General features: G+C 41.0%; 1 protein-coding gene across 1 annotated transcript; it reads right to left on the bottom strand.

The window, feature by feature from the left end:
- Positions 1-5,710: 5,710 nt before the first annotated feature.
- On the bottom strand, positions 5,711-19,311 carry LOC310631555 (glutathione S-transferase-like). Its single transcript, XM_083348076.1, has 7 exons — positions 19,265-19,311; positions 13,344-13,469; positions 12,843-12,894; positions 12,400-12,532; positions 11,048-11,189; positions 8,677-8,808; positions 5,711-6,089 (listed from the first exon to the last, which is right to left on the bottom strand). Exons 2-7 carry the CDS (start codon positions 13,428-13,430, stop codon positions 5,970-5,972), a joined length of 666 nt encoding a protein of 221 aa, XP_083204202.1. The 5' UTR covers positions 13,431-13,469; positions 19,265-19,311; the 3' UTR covers positions 5,711-5,969.
- Between the last annotated feature and the right edge of the window lie 1,015 nt (positions 19,312-20,326).

Below are 20,326 nucleotides of genomic sequence, written 5' to 3' on the forward strand. Positions count from 1 at the left end.
TTCTTAATGCAAGCAACGTATTCCGTGCACCTTCAACATATAAAGCTCCCAAGCTCCACCTTCTGACCGAAGAGAGTTAAGAAGCAGCCCAGGTGAAGGAGGAACTTCACTGGTGGCCAAGAGAAGAATTTCAATGCCTTTTCTCCAGCAGAACAGCTGGCTTTCAAGTCAATCCATATTGGGGAAAAGTGGCCCACACACAGAGCATGATGCAGCTGGTTAGGCATCTGTTTCGGCAGGTGTATTTAAGGCACATAGCATTTTTTTGGGGTACTACCTCCTCTAAACCTCCTTCAGTCAATAGGCCGGTAGATGGAGAAAAGCCCTTTCTATAAAAGGATCCTTTGGCTGGCAAAGGGTCAGTTTGGTGAAGTTTGCTTAAAATGTTTGCCTGGTGTAGGATCTTTGTTGCTATTGTTCAGTTGCTAAGTCATGTCCGGTTCTTCAGGACCCCATGGACCTTTGCACGCCAGGCCCCCCTGTCCTCCGAAGCCTCCAGAGTTTGCCCACGTTCATGTTCATTGCATCATCTAAACATCTCCATCCCCTTCTCCTTTTGCCTTCAAGATGGTTTGTGTGGGAGAAAGAGAGTGAAGACGGCTCCTTCCTAATAGTTCCCAAGGTATATGTTTTTTTTAAATTGAAGAGTTTTGCAGATACATTTTAAACATAAAAACATAAAAACCCATCCCCCCACCCCCACCCAATTTCCCCTCCCTCTCCCTCCCCCCCCCCCCGACTTCCCAGAGCAAATACACGGATGGGCCTACCTTTTCATAGACTGGGAGGTACCTGGTCACGGCCTTTTCGATAAAGGCAGCAAGTTGCTTCTCTTTTTGCTCAGGTGAGGAAAAGGGGTAGTACAAAACAATTCCCATCAGGTCCATGGTCCCTTCCACGTACATGTTAATTCTTTGAAGATAGACAGGAGAAATGTTACATCACACTTCAACAAGCATTAAATTTAACTTAGCTTACTGTCATTTACACACTTGTTTTCAAAAAATGAAGTGTATGTTTGTAGAAAAGGAAAATTATTTTTGAGCTTGGAGTTAAAAGATAAGTAATTTATAACAAAGTTTGGGAATAAATAACAGAATAACAGAATTTGAGGAGACCTTGGGGGTCTTCTAGCCCAACCCTCTGCTCAGGCAGGAAACCCTATACATTCCATACAAATCTCATGATGAGCACCCACAACTTATGGAGACATTTCATTCCACTGATTAATTGTTCTGACTGTCAGGAAATTTCTCCTTAGTTCTAGATTAGTTTCCATCCGTTGCTTCTTGTCCTGCTTTCGGATGCTTTGGAGAATAGCTTGACTCCCTCTTTGTGGCAGCACCTGAGATATTGGGTCACTGCTATCATGTCACCCCTCACCCTTCTCTTCATTAAACTACACATACCCAATTCCAGCAACCGTTCCCTATATGTTTTAGCCTCCAGTCCCCTGATCATCTTTGTTGCTCTTCTCTGTACTCTTTCTAGGGTCTCAACATTTTTATATCGATATTTACATTGATGTATCTTTGAAGACAAAGATGTCTTTGAAGAACTGCAAAGATATCTCAACCAAGAAATTGAACCCTCATTGTGTTTTCTAGAGAATACTCTGTTCCCAAATGAAGATTTCACAGAACAAGAAATCCAATCAAATTTACTTAAAGAGAATATGAACACTATGAATAAAAACCTATCAACAGATATACTGCATGGGGTTCTAAAAATCAAGAAGGAAATAAAAGTGAGAATCTCAGAGAATAATTGGAATAATTTCTCTTTGTTGGATTTACAAAAGACTGTTTAAGGAACTAAAGAAATTTATAATAAGGAATAACAACCACCAGCATGGATTACAGAGGGGAAAAATTGTCTTATATGAAGAAGAAAAAGAAAAAAGCACTATAAAGTTGGTTTATTTCATTAGGGATAAAATAAATTACATCGTTACTCTGAGTGATTCTAGATTATTGATATTTCAGTGGATTTGCTTAGAATGGGTAGGATGGAAAAGCTTTCTCCTAATAGTTATTTTATGTAATTATAATTTTTAATACTTAAACTAGTTCTAAATTTTACTGTTTATATTTAGCTTAAGTATAGAGGTTTGTTGAGATTATTTTTTTAAAGGAAAATTATTTCTTTTTGCTATGTTGTAAGGAACCGTGATTGCACAGTGGTTAGAATGCAGTACTGCAGGCTAACTCTGCATTCCCACAGCCAGGAGTTCGATCTTCACAGGCTCAAGGTTGATTCAGCCTTAGCTTTCAAATGGTGTAGGAATACGAACGGATTTCCAGAAAACATTGCAGACTACAGGAACCATTTGCACTTCAGTTTGAGATGCAGACAACACAGACTCATCCCCAACAGCCTGGGCCTGTCTTCAACAGTGAAGGGACCCAGGGCAGAAAAATATCCTGCAGCCAAGAAGGCTCCACACATATTTGCACTACTCAGGTGACCCTGAAGACACAGGTAAACCACTTCAACAACTCTCTGAATGAATGCAAATAACCAGCTGTCCGCAAGGGATATAAATCCTTCCATTCCCGACCATCCAGTCAGAGCCGAGGAAGCTTCTTGGATGAGAACCAAAATGTCTTCAAAGAAAAAAACAAGAAAGTCCAGTTGCCTCCTGAAAAAGCGCCTTTGAGACATGCCCACAGATCTTTCTCAAGGTGTAAGGAGGCTGGTGGGATAATTGAACGGTTGAAAAACTGTTTCCACTCAGCTGTTTATTTTCATAGACTGCCTTTCTGCAAATACTAGGTCAGGGATCATGCAAGAGAACTGAAATGGGGATTGATTGAACCAGGGGTTTCAAAGTTTCGCAAGCTCTGTTCATTAAAAAAAATATATTCCTGGAATAAGAGACAGAATGATCGTCCTTGGAGGGGTTGAGAGGGGTTGAATATCAGCCAGAAAATCTCAGCCTTTCTGCTGCATCTTAAAATGGTTATGGCTACCCCCTGGTTGTGTTCAAGTGAGTTTTCTTGTTGTTAAGACTCTCACAGAAGCCCATCAAATTCTGGTGGATTTCTAGAGTTCCGAGGAATTAATTTGACTGATTGATTCTGTGCCTCCTAGCAGCCACATAGATCAATCCTCTCCATGACAGCAAACAGTTGGGAAAATCAAGGGTTCAGCCCCCAGATACCCAACCAAGGAATCAGAATCGTAGGATTGGAGGAACTTCGGAGGTCTTTATGTCGACTCCCTTGCCAGTTCAGGAATCCACATATTTCAATAAATAATTCAAGGGTGACCCTGAAGATGGATCCGCCGTAGATTTGATAAAGAAACTCAAGCCTCAGGTTTGAGGATGCTAAGCTATTAGCCTTGGTCCTGTTCAGCTGCTATTCTTACAAGCATTCTTTCTCCCCAGATATGCGGGTTTTTATTATTAGTCCCTCTTCCAAGTAGCAGAAGACCAGACAAAGCAAACCTATAGAAGAGGGGACCCTGCCTTTGTGCCATTTTATTGTCTCCACAAAGCATGAGCTTTCTTCAATGCCCCTTAAATCTCAGTTCATGTTTCACTTGAGGCAGCTCCAAGACCCAAAAGGCTATTGCATCTGCGAGAAATGCCCAGATGCCACATAATGTGTTTCTTGACAATGGTGTGATGCATGAAAACAGACATGCGTGCTTAAATGTTGAAGTGAGCGAGTGGCCTTGGAAATGGAATCAGTCAATCAATCTATGCATACCTAGGTACGTTGCCTTTAATACAGGACATGTGTTATATGAAAAAAATATGTTCTGTGCCAGTCATGGTTATGACATGAGAAATGCTGGCGCTTTTCTGTGAGCAGCTCCTGGGTGTGGCAAGATAATGTCCAAGTAACACAAATAAGGCATTCACAACCTCTGTAAGAGCCAGGTCCATGGCAAAGAGCCACGCCTGAGGTCCACTTCTCTTCAGCCATGAGCAGCAGTATGGGTCCCTTGCATGCCTGGCTGAAGAATTCTGGGAGTTGAAGTCCACAAGTCATAAAAGGGCCAAATTTGAAGACCTCTGATAAAGAGGAAGGGCTTTTCTACAGTTCAGTCTTAAGTATAAACCAGTTGGAAAAAAGCTGATGTAAGAACTCCCATTCAGATTTCAGTCCCTTACCCCACATACCCTCATCCATGATTCCCTCTTATACAGGTAGTCTATTTGTTTATTGACTATTCAAAATTACAACAGCACTGGAAAAAGTGGCTTACGACAGTTTTTCACACTTAAGACCTTTGCGGCATCTCCGTGATCAGGCGATCAAAATTCAGACACTTGGCAAGTGTCATGTATTTATGACGGTCGCAGTCTTCCAGGGTCATGTGATCCCCATTTGCAAACTTCAGACAAGCAAAATCAACGGGGAAGCCAGATTTCACAATCGTATTACTAACTTAACAACGGCAGTGATTCACTTAACAACTATGGCAGGAAGGGTCGTAAAACTCACTTAACAACTGTCTTGCTTAGAAATGGAAATTGGGGGCTGGGTTGTGGTTGTGAGTGGAGGACTACTTGTATGTAACTCCTTCTCATTTGGTATATCCACAATCAATGGGAGAAAGGAAGGAATCAGCTTCCAAGACTGCAGTTTTCCATTAATGAACTTGTTAAAAAAAAAGTCCCAAACTTTTACCAACCCAGTAACCCAGTTGTATATAAATGTATGCAAAAATGAGGCAAATATATTGGTTGCTGCTAGTGTGCAAGGAATTGCTCTAATAAAATGCAATCAAGTATCCATATAGTCACCAGAAGCTGAACTCAAATGGAAGGTGACTTTATTTTATGCTGGGTCATTGTTATATAGAGAAACAAAATGACCAAGGGAGAGCAAAAAAGCAGGAATGGCTTCCAAATTCCAATCCCCCATTTGAGTTTCCTTGTGGGAAACTGACAGGGAGCATCAGAAATCTCCTTCCCTTTCCTTCCCAGCAGGAACGAAAGTGGTTGCTGCTGGGTGGGGGAGTGAGGGAGTGAGGGATTGTGAGACTGGCTGGGAAACTGTCACAAAATGTTGACAATGAAGGTCAGATGACTGCAGCAACCAAGCAGCACAGCAGGAGCCAGTTGATCTGAAGCAGCCACAACTTTTCAAAATGTCATTTCTTCAGAAATCAGGAGTGCCAGATTTTGGACATATTCTGTAAGTTAGCCTGTCTGAGGTACCCTTGTTCAAAAATGGTTGCCCTATGATACACTGTTTCATCCAGTGAAAGATTATGACAAGAGTTTTAGCAGTATATAGATTCTCACAGATAATATAAAATCTTTTGATAACTTCAGTTAAATCAAAGATGCTGCATTATAGCATAGAACTGAACGAATCAGATAATTTCTATTCCTGATCCTCTCTGTTTGATGGAAACTATCACTAAGAAATAATATTGCTTGCTTGCTTGTTTGATTGATTAAATGTTTATATGTCGGCCGTCTCTCTACCAAGAGACTCTGGGCGACTTATGTCTTCTTAAAGTGTTAATGGAAGATCAGACATGTTGTTCAGTCGCTAAGTCATGTCTGACTCTTCACAACCCCATGAACCACAGCACACCAGCCCCCCCCCCAAATTCTCCACTACCTCCCAGAGTTTGCCCAAATTCATGTTCACTGTGTCAAATGCGTCAATTCAGACACATTACTGATAGCTTAATTCTGAAGAGGTGTGACCACTATTAAATAATCAAATAAATATTGGTTTGGAATATTTTATTTCAGGTTAGTTTAATGGTACAGTACTGTACCCATTTCATCTTTACTTCTCTTGATCTTTCTTGATCTTTCTACTGCTTGATCTTTCTACTGCTCATTCAGCTTTCCGCTGTAATTATGTGGATTGATCCTGAAATATACAGACCTGTAAAGATATATATTCCCTTACAATCACCTGAAGTACGGTTACTGCCTCATCTAAAGTCAGTATTTCTATCTACAGCAGTGATCCCAGATGCCCAGCCAAAATTTAATGGAAAGTTTTTATTGCTTCAGCTGCCATTTTCTCATCCGTGGGAGGTTTTCGTGCACTGCCAGGCTGCAAAAATTTCTTAATTGTGGGAATGTTACTTAGTCTTCCTTTAAAAGCCTAAAAAAAGGAAAAAAGGCAAAAAGTTTAGAAGGAAAAAATGAATTTTTACATTTTTTTAAAAAAATGACATGGCTAAATAGACATTTTGTCATCTGAACAACCTGCAGTTATTACATTCTGAAGGATCATGACCTCTGTAATGTATTGTGTTTTACTTGAACTGCTTTTCACGTGTCTTTTGAATGCTGCTTAATGTTGCTCCATTGGTGTGTCTGTGTAACGGTCACTGACTAGCCAGACATGCAGTCTCCAGGAAGATCATTGGATGATTTGGGGCGGGAATGGGTTCCTTTAAGTTTAAACCTATTGGCCGCCGCCAAGTGGCCAACCATATAAGTAGCTGCGCAGAAGCCTCTGTTTCAGTTCTGTTCCTGTTTGTCTCAATAAAGCAATGTTCCTGTTTGCAACCTCTCGTCTCACTTCCTGCCTCCAAAGAACTCACTACACAACAACCTCTAAGAGGGATTCTAAGATGGCGGCACCTGAATCGGCTGCGGCTGCATTGGCTCTCGAAGATGAAAAGTTTGGGGAGGGATATAAGGAATATAGGCCACATGATTGAGAAGGTTTTAATGTGTTTGAGCAACGTGGTGGGACTAAGCAGCAAGATGGCTGTTTCCAAAGGAGGCAGAGGAGGAGAGGTCCTGGGGCTTATGGAGCAAAGGAAGAGAGAGAGGCTTTTGGAGGAGTTGGAGGCAGCGGTAGAGTGCTCCAGGGGCAAAAAGGAGCAAGGCCCCTTTAAGGAAAAGATGGAGGAGACATGATCAGAAAAGGGAGAGGAGGAGAGGTTGTTGTTAAGGAATACAAGCTAATTTGAGAGCTAAACCACATGGAGCTCTGTTTCCATCTGTCATGTTTGCCATTGTTTGCTCCCTAGAGATTAAAATGGACATTCTGAAACTTAAGCTGGCCACAAACAAGGAGTGTATATTGGAGGTGGTGACCCTCTGAGAGCTGCATGCAACGAAATTTCATTTTGATGTATGCCGATTGGTGAACATTCAAAGTGACAATAAAGTTGTTGTTCTTCATTTATTTTAATGCTGCTTTTGATCTTGATTGCATATCTGTCAACACAAGCTTCCATGATTAAAAAAAATGGTTAAAAGATTTGCTTTGTGTGTGTGGTTTTGAGTAAGCATTGAATCCTAGCGACTGCCCAGACAAATATCTGCAGTTTTTCTTGGCAGAGTTTTCAGAAGTGGTTTGCCTTGCCTGGTTTCTAGGGCTTTGGGTAGCCCAAAGTCACCCATCTGGCTTCGTACCTAAAGCCGGATAGAACTCGTGGCCTCCTCGTTACTAGCCTGGTGCTTTAACCACTACACCAACCTGGCATTCAGGTTTGCTTTACATTCCCACAGCTGTAGTCAACATGTCATCACTGAAGGAAGATGGAAATTATAGTTCATAACACCTAGAGTCGAGGTACATTTACCTAGTACCTAGGAACATTTACCTAATAATAGATTTTTTCTTAAGTTTTAACCTATGCGTATTGCCTGTATCCATTAAGGTTGAAGATACACATTAAAATGCTAGTAAATACTATAAAGAATTAGAATTCCATATATGCATATTTTCAAACTAGTAGGTGGGCAGAAGCTGCTGTAACTGGGGGGAAAAAGAGGCCCAGATTTGAATTAGGGTCTAGTATCAGAATAACTGCACATTATCTTTCACTAGTGGCCTGATGTGTATCAAGATACCACGGGAGCTAACTGTGGGATATAATTATTACTGGCAGATTGAGTTTGAGTGGCAGCTGAAATGACCACCACCTTATTACCAAATGCACAGGTACAGTATAGGTGGTACCTCGCTCAATAGTAGTGACTGTGAGATGGATCTTGGAGTCCTAGTGGACCATCACTTAAATATGAGCCAGCAGTGTGCTGCAGCTGCCAAAAAGGCCAACGCAGTGCTAGGCTGCATTAACAGAGGGATAGAATCAAGAGCACGTGAAGTATTAATACCACTTTACAATGCATTGGTAAGGCCACACTTGGAATACTGCATCCAGTTTTGGTCACCACGATGGATTAGGGGACTGGAGGCAAAAACATATAAGGAACAGTTGCTGGAATTGGGTATGTGTAGTTTAATGAAGAGAAGGGCAAGGGGTGATATGATAATATCTCGGGGGCTGCCACAAAGAAGAGGGAGCCAAGCTATTCTCCAAAGCACCTGAAAGCAGGACAAGAAGCAACGGATGGAAACTAATCAAGAAGAGAAGCAACCTAGAACTAAGGAGAAACTTCCTGACAGTTAGAACAATTAACCAGTGGAACAACCTGCCTCCAGAAGCTGTGAATGCTCCAAAACTGGAAGTTTTTAAGAAGAGACTGGACAGCCATTTGTCTGAAATGGTATAGGGTTTCCTGCCTGAGCAGGGGGTTGGACTAGATGACCTCCAAGGTCCCTTCCAACTTTTTTGTGATGATGATGATGATGGTGTACAGCAAACGACCTTGCACTTCTGTCATTACCATTTGGAGAACATGATTCAGGAACTGATAGGATATTGAGTTGGCATTGTGCTGCATGTTTTTACTGCTTGCTTACCTACTCTTGTTTTATTGCTTACCTTTAATAGAGGAAATGTTGAGAGAATATCTGCCTTCAACTCTTCCACCATCAAAATGCTTTCAAGTAGTTGAACGTCTGCTCTGGTAAGCTGTTTTCCCACAAGGAAGTCTTGCGCATGATCTTTGAGCACCTTCAGAGCATAAAACATGTTAAAGACTTATTGTATTTTAAATACATATTCAATAAGTTCTCCCATGTAACACCTCTTCTCCGCGAGCTGCATTGGCTTCCAGTTGCCCTCCAGGTGAGATTCAAGGTGCTGGTGATGACCTATAAAGCCCTAAATAGCATGGGCCCGGATTATCTAAGGGAGCACCTGCTGCCAGCGTCAATTTCCCATCGTCCTGTGCGCTCCCACAGGGAGGGCCTCCTCAGGGTACCACCGGTCAAGGATTGCCGACGGGCGATCCCCAGGGGGAGGGCGTTCTCTGTGGGCGCGCCTGCCCTATGGAATCAACTGCCAACGGAACTCCGGACTGCCCCCGACCTTCGTTCATTTCGCCGGGACCTAAAAACCTGGCTCTTTGAGCTATCTGGTCTGGACTGAGGGGTTTTAATGTTTTTAAATTGTGATTTTAATTTTTGCGGCTAGACTTAATTTAATTTAATTTTAATTTTATATTGTATTATTTTTAAATTTTGCCTTGTAAACCGCCCTGAGTCCTTTGGGAGTAGGGCGGTATATAAACCGAATTAATAAATAATAAATAAATAAATAAATAAATATTGAAAACGACTATTTGAAGAACCTGCAAGTTAGCCAACTGGAGAAGGTCCCATCCTTTTACAGGGAGTCAGTGGATTTTTTTCCCTTTAATGTTAACTTACAAACCAAGCTTTAATTTCAAGAGACACGTCTCAAGGGTTTCTTAAGAAAAACTAAAATGTCATCCTATGCACAGAGAATGAGCAGAACCACCTCACAGCCCACTTTTCAATTTTGGAAAATATCCAGTAGGGTACAGTTCTTCATTTCTCCTTGTCCTCTTAGCTTAGAGCAGGGGTCCCCAACCCCCGGTCCATGGACCAGTACTGCGCTGCGGCATGCCAGCAATTGGTCTGCACAAACAAGCCAAGCCCCATCCACGAGATGCAGGCAGCACACAAAATCACACACCCTCCGGTCCACGGAAAAACCTCTCTCCACGGAACCGGTCCCTGGTGCCCAAAAGGTTGGGGGACCTCTGGAGAAAAGCAAATTGTAATTCTCTTATTTTGTATCCATAAAAGTTTCATAAAAGAGTTTGAACATTTTCCCTGTTGGTTTTAGAAGTTATGAAGTTACTTAATAGCTCTTTTCTATAAGAATTTTCCAGGATCTCTCAGGCAGCACATGGAATTGATATCACATAGGCCAGGAGTGTCAAACTCAATTTCATTGAGGGCCACATCAGCATTACGGTTGCCCTCAGGGGGCCAGGTGGGTATGGCCATGGTGGGCGTGGCCTACTGGGTGGGCGTGGCTAAAGTGCATATGGCCTACTGGGTGGGCATGGCCAGCTCTACATCGTTCGCATCAAGGGTGCCTATGGGGGCCTGGGCGGGAGTGGGACAGATCTGAGGGTCTCTGGCAGAAGGAGGGTCTCTGGGCCAGGGCCAAGGCAGTGGGGGCCATTCCCTCACTGTTTCCAGGATGGCTTTGCGGGCCGCATGAAACCACTTCACGGGCTGGATCCGGCCCCCGGGCCTTGTGTTTGACATGTCTGACATAGGCAACTGGACAATTAGGTTCATCATTCTATGGTCTCCCTTTCTTGGTAATTGGAGAATAAAAAGATGCACAAGTAGAGCATCTTTGTGTATGTTTCAGTGGTGCCATGCTATGATTAAAGTATACAAAATTATACTCAGACCATATATTTTGGAACAATGCATGATTTTTTACTTCCTGCTCCAGCCATCATTGTAAACCTTCCTGATCAGGAGAAAAATATCTTACAATAAGTTGATTAGTATTTATTGCTATTCTGACAGAATGTTCCACAAGCATCTCTCTGTCTACCGGGCAGTTAAACACATCTAATTGTAAATTAAAACCCAACATTGACCCCATGCTGTGTTTCATAATATTCAAAAGCTGTTGCTGAGAGCAGTGTCCTTTCCGCCTGAGGGTAAGGTCAGAATAGATATGGGTTTGTAAACTGCGATTCTGAATGAACATTTCTGCCATGCCTTCAGAGGACAGTATTTACTGAAGATACGGAGGAAGCTGGCAGAATTGTTCTCTCACTGAGGAGAGTTCCCAGCATATCCAACTGGCCTACACCAGTTTGGAAAGAGAGAGTAGGGTTTTGCTGTTGCTGCTGCTTGTTGTGCTCCATTGCTGAAATAACCACGTCCATCACCTTAGCTTCCCTTTTGCTCCCTACCTTTTCATAGACTGGGAAATATCTGGTGGAGGCTTTTTCCAGGATTGTCTGTAACTCCTTCTCCTTGGTGTCAGCTGGCTTGAAGGGAAGCATCATAATTCCCTCATTGAGATCTGCAGTACCCTCACAGTACATGTCAATCCTGAAAAGGAAAAGAAGATCCCTGTGAGTCTAGACAGGTCTGAACACAGAGCTTCCTCCACTGACTTCCAGCTGTGGAGCTGTTGGAGTGACTCGGCTCATTCTTCCAGTACAAAAGAATTCCTCCTTTCAATTATGCAACCATTAGTTGAAAGCATCAATAGAACTTTGCATTTAAGTTTCAGTGATCATCACCCTTCTCATGTATTGTATTTTCTGCTTTATACTAACAATAAGCCTGTATCACGTTCATTCATTCATTCATTAATAGAATGGATATAGCTTAAAATCAGTCATGTGTACAGATAGTCCTCGATTTATTACCATAATTCAGCCTACAATTTCTGTTGTTAAGCAAGACTGTTGTTAAATGAATTTTGCTCCATTTTACGACCTTTCTTGCCACAGTTGTTAAGCAATTCACTGGAGTTTTAAAGTTAGTAACAGAGCTGTTCAGTGAGTCTGGCTTCCCTCTGGCATTGACTCTGCTTGTCAGAAGGTCACAAAAAGTGACCACGTGACCCTGGGACACAGCAACCATCATAAAGGCAGGCTTGTCACCAAGTGCCTGAATTTTGATCATGTGACCATAGGGATGCTGCAATAGTCATAACTGTGAAAAATGGTCATAAGTCACTTTTTTTAGTGCCATTGCAACTTTGAACGGTCACTAAACAAATTGTTCTAAGTCAAGGACTACTTGTTTCTGAAGTCTGAAGTTTCTGAAGTTCCTGTTTATCCTGAATTTTCCAGATGAAACTTCCTTTCCTTTAAGTTCTGATGTTCTTTAGTATTTACTCAACCCAACCATACTCCTTGACCATCAAAAAGACTAGCCATCAAAATCTTCAAAAGCCATCTTTTGAGTGAAGCACAACTCAAGGGAGAGAGAGAAGTGGGGAGGGGAACCATTTTAGAAACAAATCAGTAGATAAAATCTAGGAAAGGAGCGCTGGCCTAGTTTACCAGGTTTAAATAGTGCCAAGAAATGCCTTGACTTCTAATGATCTTGTTCAAATGAACTTCAATCTAACTGAGAGGGTGTGTTGCTTTTTGCAGTAGGCTTCTGTCCTACTTGGAGGCAATTGAGAATCAAAAAATGCTGACTCATAGTATGTCAGCAGAACGTACTCCAGCTCTCATAATTTGCCAGGAATTGCCCATTCCTCCTTATCTTATGCATAGCAAATAGTTATAAAATGTTACATTACAGTGCTCTCTCCTTCAGGTCCTTCCCATAGAGGTTGTATTTTCCTGCGATGTAATTGAGAATGGCTCTTGTTTGCACCAGCTTCATCCCATCAATTTCCACCATGGGCACTTGCTGGAAAAGCAGATATCCATCTGGTAAATGGAAAAGGACACATTAATGGAAGGCCTCTCTCCAATTATTAGCATGGCAGATGATGTAGAGGTGAATTTTACAGTTCAGGAGTGAGGAACAATGTCCTTTTTATGACTTGTGGAAATCTGGGAGTTGGTCCACAAGTCATAAAGGGGGCCACTGTTCCCCACCTCCATTACAGGGCATGCTTGGAATTTCAATATTTTACTTATACTTCTGAGAAGATGTCACTTGCTTAATATTTAGATCAAAAGTCTTATGAGACAGTTTTGCTGTATATCACACACAAACACAAGGTAATATGCTCACCGTTTTTTAACTTTTGTAGAGCTTCTTTTGAGTCAATGAATTGTTCTTCAAACTAGTAAACAGAAAAGACAAAAAATTTCTATGGCTTCCAAAATTATTACAAGTGGCAGATTCATCTCCATGTCCACCATCCTTGGCAGAGATTTGTAAGAAAAGGAACTCCATATTACAAGAGGAAATTGGATAGCTAGATTCACTGAGTTAAGTTGTGACAACCCACCCAACTATAGTTAAGTCAAACCATGACTAAGGCAAACATAGTTTAACATGAGGTAGGAACCCAACAAATGAGCCACAAACATAATGATGATAAAGTAGTGGAAGTTAATCACTTAATAAATTTTAAGAAAAAAAATATGGATTTCCACAATGTCAGCATCATGAAGTTTACGACTTACTTGTTCATTACAGATTTGTATTTGAGAATTAAAATGTACTCACCTTGGCAGCAATAGATTCCAACACAAACATTATTAATTAAGAGGAGTTTGGAAGACTCACCTCAATCCCAGCTGCAGCCAACATCCACCTTATGGTTTCCATTCGGCCTCTTGCTTTGAAGTAGTGAAGCTTTGGTTTTCCAGCCATGATTCTACTAAACTGTTATCCTGTGTGGTGGAATGTGGTCTGGATTCCCAGGAGCGAGGGAATGCATTCCAGAGGAATAAGAGACAGTTTAGATAGTTTGACTTTGAGAAAGAGAGTTAAGATGCCTCCTAGCAATTCTCAATAAGGGAACCAGTTTAGAAATAACTCTATTTGCCTTTATTGGTTTTGGGGGCCTGGCATCTGCTACATTAAATATATAAATATAAGTCTTATGAGGATACACATACCCTCAGGCAGACCAAAATACATTTTACAGTGCTCCTTTATACATTGGTTTTAGCAAAAAACTAATTTTATAGCAACATCTTTTTTTAAAAAAACATGTTATCTTGAGCAGGTGTATGTACAATCTGCCTCTGTAGGAGGAAAAAGATAGTCATTCCTTCCATCTCCCCCCACTCTTATTGGGATGATATTTTCACTGTTGTAAAACTTTGTCCCCTGCAACAATGGAAGACCAATCCAGCATAGCTCCTTTAAAAGCATTCTCTTCCTAAAATTTCAAATTATGATTTATTCTTTTTTCCCATCTATTCCACTGGGAGTAACTGGTTATCTTTTGGACTAGTGACAAGTAAATATTAGCATTATCAAATATATGTTTACTCCAAAGGAATTTCTACTTAGTTCAATATCCCTACCCCATAGATAAACAGGCATAGGATTGCAACATGTTTTCATTAGTGCAATTCTACTAAAAGGGTTAACGGAGCAAACGTTTGTTCACCTAAACTGAAAGGGATGTGAGTTTAAAAGACTCATAAACTCATGACAGTTTTTATTTCTCACAAATCCCTCCTTCTGCTCCACATAATTCTGCTCTTTTCCCCAACGCTAACTCTGGACTTTCAGAGAAGAATCTTGCAATCATTTCCATCCTGATTTATTAGTCACCACTAAATCAATAAGCAAAAAGAAGACAAACTTTAAGATTACAGAATTGCCCCTGCCGCCACTTTCTCCTCACGTTTCTACCTTTGAATACTGACCCGCTGAGATGCCTCAGTAAACGCAGGCTCTTCTTAATGCAAGCCACGTATTCCGTGCACCTTCAATATATAAAGCTCCCAAGCTCCACCTTCTGACCGAAGAGAGTTAAGAAGCAGCCCAGATGAAGGAGGAACTTCACTGGTGGCCAAGAGAAGAATTTCAGTGACTTTTCTCCAGCAGAACAGCTGACTTTCAAGTCAATCCATATTGGGAAAAAGTGGCCCACACACAGAGCATGATGCAGCTGGTTAGGCATCTGTTTCGGCAGGTGTATTTAAGGCACATAGCGTTTTTTTTTGGGTACTACCTCCTCTAAACCTCCTTCAGTCAATAGGCTGGTAGATGGAGAAAAGCCCTTTCTATAAAAGGATCCTTTGGCTGGCAAAGGGTCAGTTTGGTGAAGTTTGCTTAAAATGTTTGCCTGGTTAGGACCTTTGTTGCTATTGTTCAGTTGCTAAGTCATGTCCAGTTCTTCAGGACCCCATGGACCTTTGCACGCCAGGCCCCCCTGTCCTCCGAAGCCTCCAGAGTTTGCCCACGTTCATGTTCATTGCATCATCTAAACATCTCCATCCCCTTCTCCTTTTGCCTTCAATCTTTCCCAACATCAGGGTCTTTTTCAAAGAGTCCTCTCTTCTCATTATGTGGCCAAAGTATTAAGAAAAATAATCAAGTAAAAAGTAAAAAAAAAAGTAACCAAGTGTGTTGGGGTTTTGCTCCATGCCTCAAATGCCTGTTTGTTTCTCCAGCCACAATAACGCATTTCACAGAGCAGCCTCCTCACTTGACCAAAATGCCATGAGATGGGACCTATGCTGGTTGGTTTCTGACAAGGATGGGCAGGCTCTCAAAATCCTGAAGATGCCCCTTTCCTTTTTACTTTGATTTTCAGTTTAGCAATAAGCTCCTCAGAAGTATTAGAGGGAATCAACAAAAGAGGCATCTTACAAAATGCTTATCAATGGAAAATTGTGATGGAATGTTGTCTGGATTCCCAGGAGAGAGGGAGCGCATTCCAGAGGTCCAAGAGACAGCACAGTTTAGATGGTTTGTGTGGGAGAAAGAGAGTGAAGACGGCTCCTTCCTAATAGTTCCCAGGGTATATGCTTTATGGTGCAAGTAAATCAGTTTAATTTGGCAAGATGGCTATCTATACTTGAGCAACAATAAAAGACACTGCTTAGAAGAGTCTCAACATGTCTTTCTTCGGTTTTGGAGATAGATATTTATCCAGCTACCTAACTCTGAATAGAATATTGGAAGGCCTCCATGCAAACACCTGGCTAGGAGGTACCCAGGAATGCCTTCTAGTGATATCAATCAGCCATGTGCACCCAACAGCTCCCCCCCCCAAAGTTTTGAAATAGTTAGAAACAGATTTAAATCTCATATGTTAAACACAATTACATTAATTTTGCAGTGGAATTTGGTTTGGGAAACACTCATTTTTAAGCTAGTAATGTTAACCAGTGCCTCTTAGACTTATCAGATTTAAGATCAAGACTAATTTGCTCTGAGCTCTGAGCAGACCTGATCTTTGTTTTAAGAGTCAAATTGGGATAAATCCTTTTCAAAGCAGTGATGGATAACCCATGGCCCTTCACAGGTGAAGCATAGCTCCCATTCAATTCTAATTGCTATTTATGTCAACTGGGCTGATGGGTTTTGGAATCAAATGATGTTATACACACCCACACTTATCTACAGGAAGCAGATTCTAGTTGAAGGTACAGAAAAACTTTCTAAAAATAACAGCTGTTCAACACCAAAATCACTTCCCCTTTGCTAGGTATATTCATGCAGAGATCACACAGCCATTTGTCAACAAAGCTTGAACTCCTGAATCCACTGGAGGTGGGTGGTGTATAACTTTAAGCAAACAATTTGAGTTCGATTATTGAGCACAATGGCTCCTTCCAGTCCTATGATTCTATGTCTGTAAAGAAGATATATGAATGAATGAATGAATGAATGAATGAATGAATGAATGAATGAATGAATGTCACTTTGAGAATTTGCACCAAAGAGTAAGCCATTTATTGGTTTTGGTCCCAGCAGATAATGTTTTGCTTTTAGGAAACAAAAAGAGGATTCTCAATTATCCCCCAGATGAGGGGTAGTGTTGTGATTCAGGGTCAGCCTGTGGGTTCGGCAGTTGGGTCGGACGATTCAGAGGAGGAGGAGGGGGAGAATGGAGGTAGGAAATTTGTATCTGGAAATAAGATGTTGTGCATTGGTTTGTCTTTTGTAAAGGGGGGTGTGGCCCCTTTTTGTCATGTTAAACCTGGGGTTTAACATTTTGTTTGTATTAATGGATGTTGGGACCTTTTAGTGACTTTTAAATGCGATTTTGTTACAGCTAAAAGGTGAAATGTGGAATGCTGAGTTTTATATATGTCAATTAATGCTAAAATCTTACAGCTCCGTATGGCTGATAAGTGAGCCAAAGAAGATGTTACTTATTCGATTTGCCTATTGTTAACAAAAGGTTATGGGATGAAGAGTTTTATATTTGTTACCCAAGAAGAGGTGAAGAGGCTAGGGAGTTGTTTTTACTCATCGCAAAGGGGTTCAGGAGTAATTTTCTAAGGGCAGGAGGGCTTTCTATTCTCTTTAAACATTTTTTATCATTTTGTTTCTTTCTCTTAGCCTCTAATATCTCTTATTGTTTTATTCAAACTTCCAGTAAAATTATTTGAAAAAATAGTAAAATTACAGGATACATATCAGATCATGTAATCTATGCTATGGCACAATGTTCCCCAACCAGGACATTTTCTAAAAACCCCAAAAATATAATCAGCTTCTAGATTTTCCAAGCCAGCATAACCGTTGCTTCTGAAATTCTATGAACAAAGTAATTAACTGTGAACACTGAATTTGGACCCCTTTCAAAATTATTTCATTTGTTAGCAGAAAAGCTGCAAAACCAGACCGTTCCAGTTCCACCTTAACTCGGTTGCTTGTGTGATTGTGCCCAGAGCTGATATTGTTACCTCTAGTCTCATTTCGACACACACACACATACAGAAAAAAAAAACCCTGAGTCATGGATTGTCAGCAAGACAAGGGCAGGATCAGACAGGCAAATCCAATATTGATATTGGCAATCAGACCAAAACGAGGACATTCAGAACAAGTCTTGTGATCGTGGAATCTGCTTGTAGCAAAGAAAGAGAAAAATGTGCATTATATTCTGCAAGGAAAGACAGAAGAGCTGTACTGCAGATAAAATTAAAGATTCTCTAAAATTGATTTTGATCTTTCTTTTGCTAGTCAGACCACTGGATAGCAGTCCAGAATAATAAATTGCTCTTTCACCGTGGAAGCTAATTGATTTATTCTCTTTTGAAAAAGCTGGGCTCCCCCGTGAGAGGTCAAAGGTAATGGCAAAGGGGTTTTTTTAAGTTAGTGGCTCCAATGGATAGAATGAGATGGCCAAATTATGCAAGAAGTCAAAGGTGACATCCTTGTAAAAAAGCATGCTGTACAAATGGCTTGAGGTAGAAAGCCAAATTACACATCGTGTTATAACTTGGCATTTGACCTACTAGTTTTTCACAATGCACCTTTTTATGGGGAGGGAGGGAAGGGGAGGTGGCCATGAAGTGTGAGGCAGGATTTAACACTTGTCTTGGAATCATTGGCTGGTTCGTCAGTTATAGCCCTACTTGGATCACAAAAAAATTGCAATGACAGCTCATCATTTTCTGACTAGACTACCGCAATTCATTGAATGTGGGGATGTTCTGAAAAATCACACATCAGCTGTACTTTGTACAAAATGCCTTAGTCTGATTATTGGCCAACATTATTCACCAAGAGCAGATTATACCCGTGATTTGGTAACTCCATTGCTGCCATTAGATTTCCGCATGAAATTCAAAGTCCTGGTTTGGCTCTTGATACCCTCCACAATTCATAGATAGATCTCTCTGAATTGGCCCATCTGGCACATTCTTCCCAGGAGGAACTTCTGCTAGTACCTGGCAGTGCAGCTTTTCATCTGTTGCTCTGGCTATTTTTGTCTTGCGTTTTGTCTGCGTGATTTATTTAGTTATTATTATTATTATTATACTATATTATTTAACATTCAGAGTTAAATGGTGTTTACTATGGACATTTAATTGGCTGTATGATTCATTGGCTGTATTCATTGGCTGTATTCATTCAATTAAAAAAATTGCTAGTAGAATAAATTTATGCTGCTAGAATAAGTAAAATCATACATTACAAAAAGTATACAATTAATTTTAAATAAATAAAAACATTCTAATGGGATGCCCTAATTCTGGAAGGTGTGGGAACTACTCAAATTATTTTCCTGGAAACAACTGCCATTTTTAGAAAGCCCAATAGCTTCCAATGTGCAAAAATGTATGATGGGGGGAGGGAGTGGGGATCTAACAGTTACTACAAAGATACTATAACCTTTCAGTGCTCTCTCTCAACAAGCCCAATAATGCTTCTCCATTTAACTTCTCACAAGTAGATGCAAAAATCAGGAGCATGTGCCAGTAGAACGTTAATTAGTGACATGGGACTGGCCAAACATTTACCAGATGCCTTAAGACTATTGCACACCAGAAACCAATGATCTAAAAGCTTTTTCTTCTTGGACTGCGAGAATTGTTTCTCATTCATAGCTAATGCACATTGGTGAGATTTGTGGGGATGCAGTAATACTAGGGCAGAGATTTTGGATCAAGTCTAAGATGATGAACCACAATACTGTACTGTGCTCGTTCTTTCAGATCCTTCCCAAGAAAATTATATTTCCCTGCAATGTAATTGAGAATAGCCTTGGTCTGGACCAACTTTACCCCGTCCATCTCCACCATGGGGGCTTGACCAAACAGCAAGCATCCATCTGTAGGAAAGGAGAGAAAAGAAAGGAAAGGAAAACACAGCATCACTGACCAGGTCTTAGTTGTAGTAGAGTAATTTTACAGAGGCAATATGCTAGATGGATGCTAGCATATGACCTACCTTCCTGACTGAATTTAATCAGCTAGCAAATATAATCGCTCTTTATGCAAAATGAAACAAAAACTGCATCCCAAATGTTGCTGTAGATTTAAAAGTAGATTTCACCAAGCTCAGAAAAAGAGAATACAGTATTATCTGTTATTATTATCTGCAGCAACTCTGGGGGCTTACAATATGATAAAAAGTTTAAAAAGATAATACAAAATGATTAAAATTAAGAGGGACTAAATAAAGACTGAAAACCAAGAGGGACGAGTGACATGGGGGTGGGGATCTCATCTTTGCCCCGTCAGCCATCCCCAGTGCCTCTATAGGGGGGCCATGTTTTCAGGCTCTTTAGGAAGGCCAAGTGTGGCACCTGACCTCTCCTCTACCGGGAGAATAGGCCAAAAGGCGGGGCCACAGCAAAAGGCTCTTTTCTTGGATCCTGCCGGCTGAATTTTTTTTTGGCAGACAGGATCCAAAGTAGACCTTTTTTGCTGGAGCAAGTGGGATGAGCCAATCATATGATGAACAGTTGCAGGAACTGGGTGTGTCTAGTCTAATGAAGAGGAGTAGGGGTGACGTAAAAGCAATCTTCCAATATTTGAGGGACTATCACAGAGAGGAGGGGTTGACTTGTACTCCAAAGCATGGAGGGCAGGACAAGAAGTAATGGATAGAAATGATTAGATGGACATCCAACCTAAAACTAGGGAGAAATTTCATGACAGTGAGAACAATTAATCAGTAGAATAGCTTGACTCCAGAAGTTGTGGGTACTCCAACACCAGAGCTTTTTGAGGAGAGGTGGACAGCCATTTGTCTGAATGGTACAGGGTGTCCTGCTTGAGTAGGGGGTTCGACTACTAGAAGACCTCCAAGGTCCCTTCTGTAATCCTACTGAGGTGAGACAG

This window comes from Vipera ursinii (genome assembly GCF_947247035.1).
Source record: "Vipera ursinii genome assembly, chromosome: 1".
Taxonomy (NCBI): domain Eukaryota; kingdom Metazoa; phylum Chordata; class Lepidosauria; order Squamata; family Viperidae; genus Vipera; species Vipera ursinii.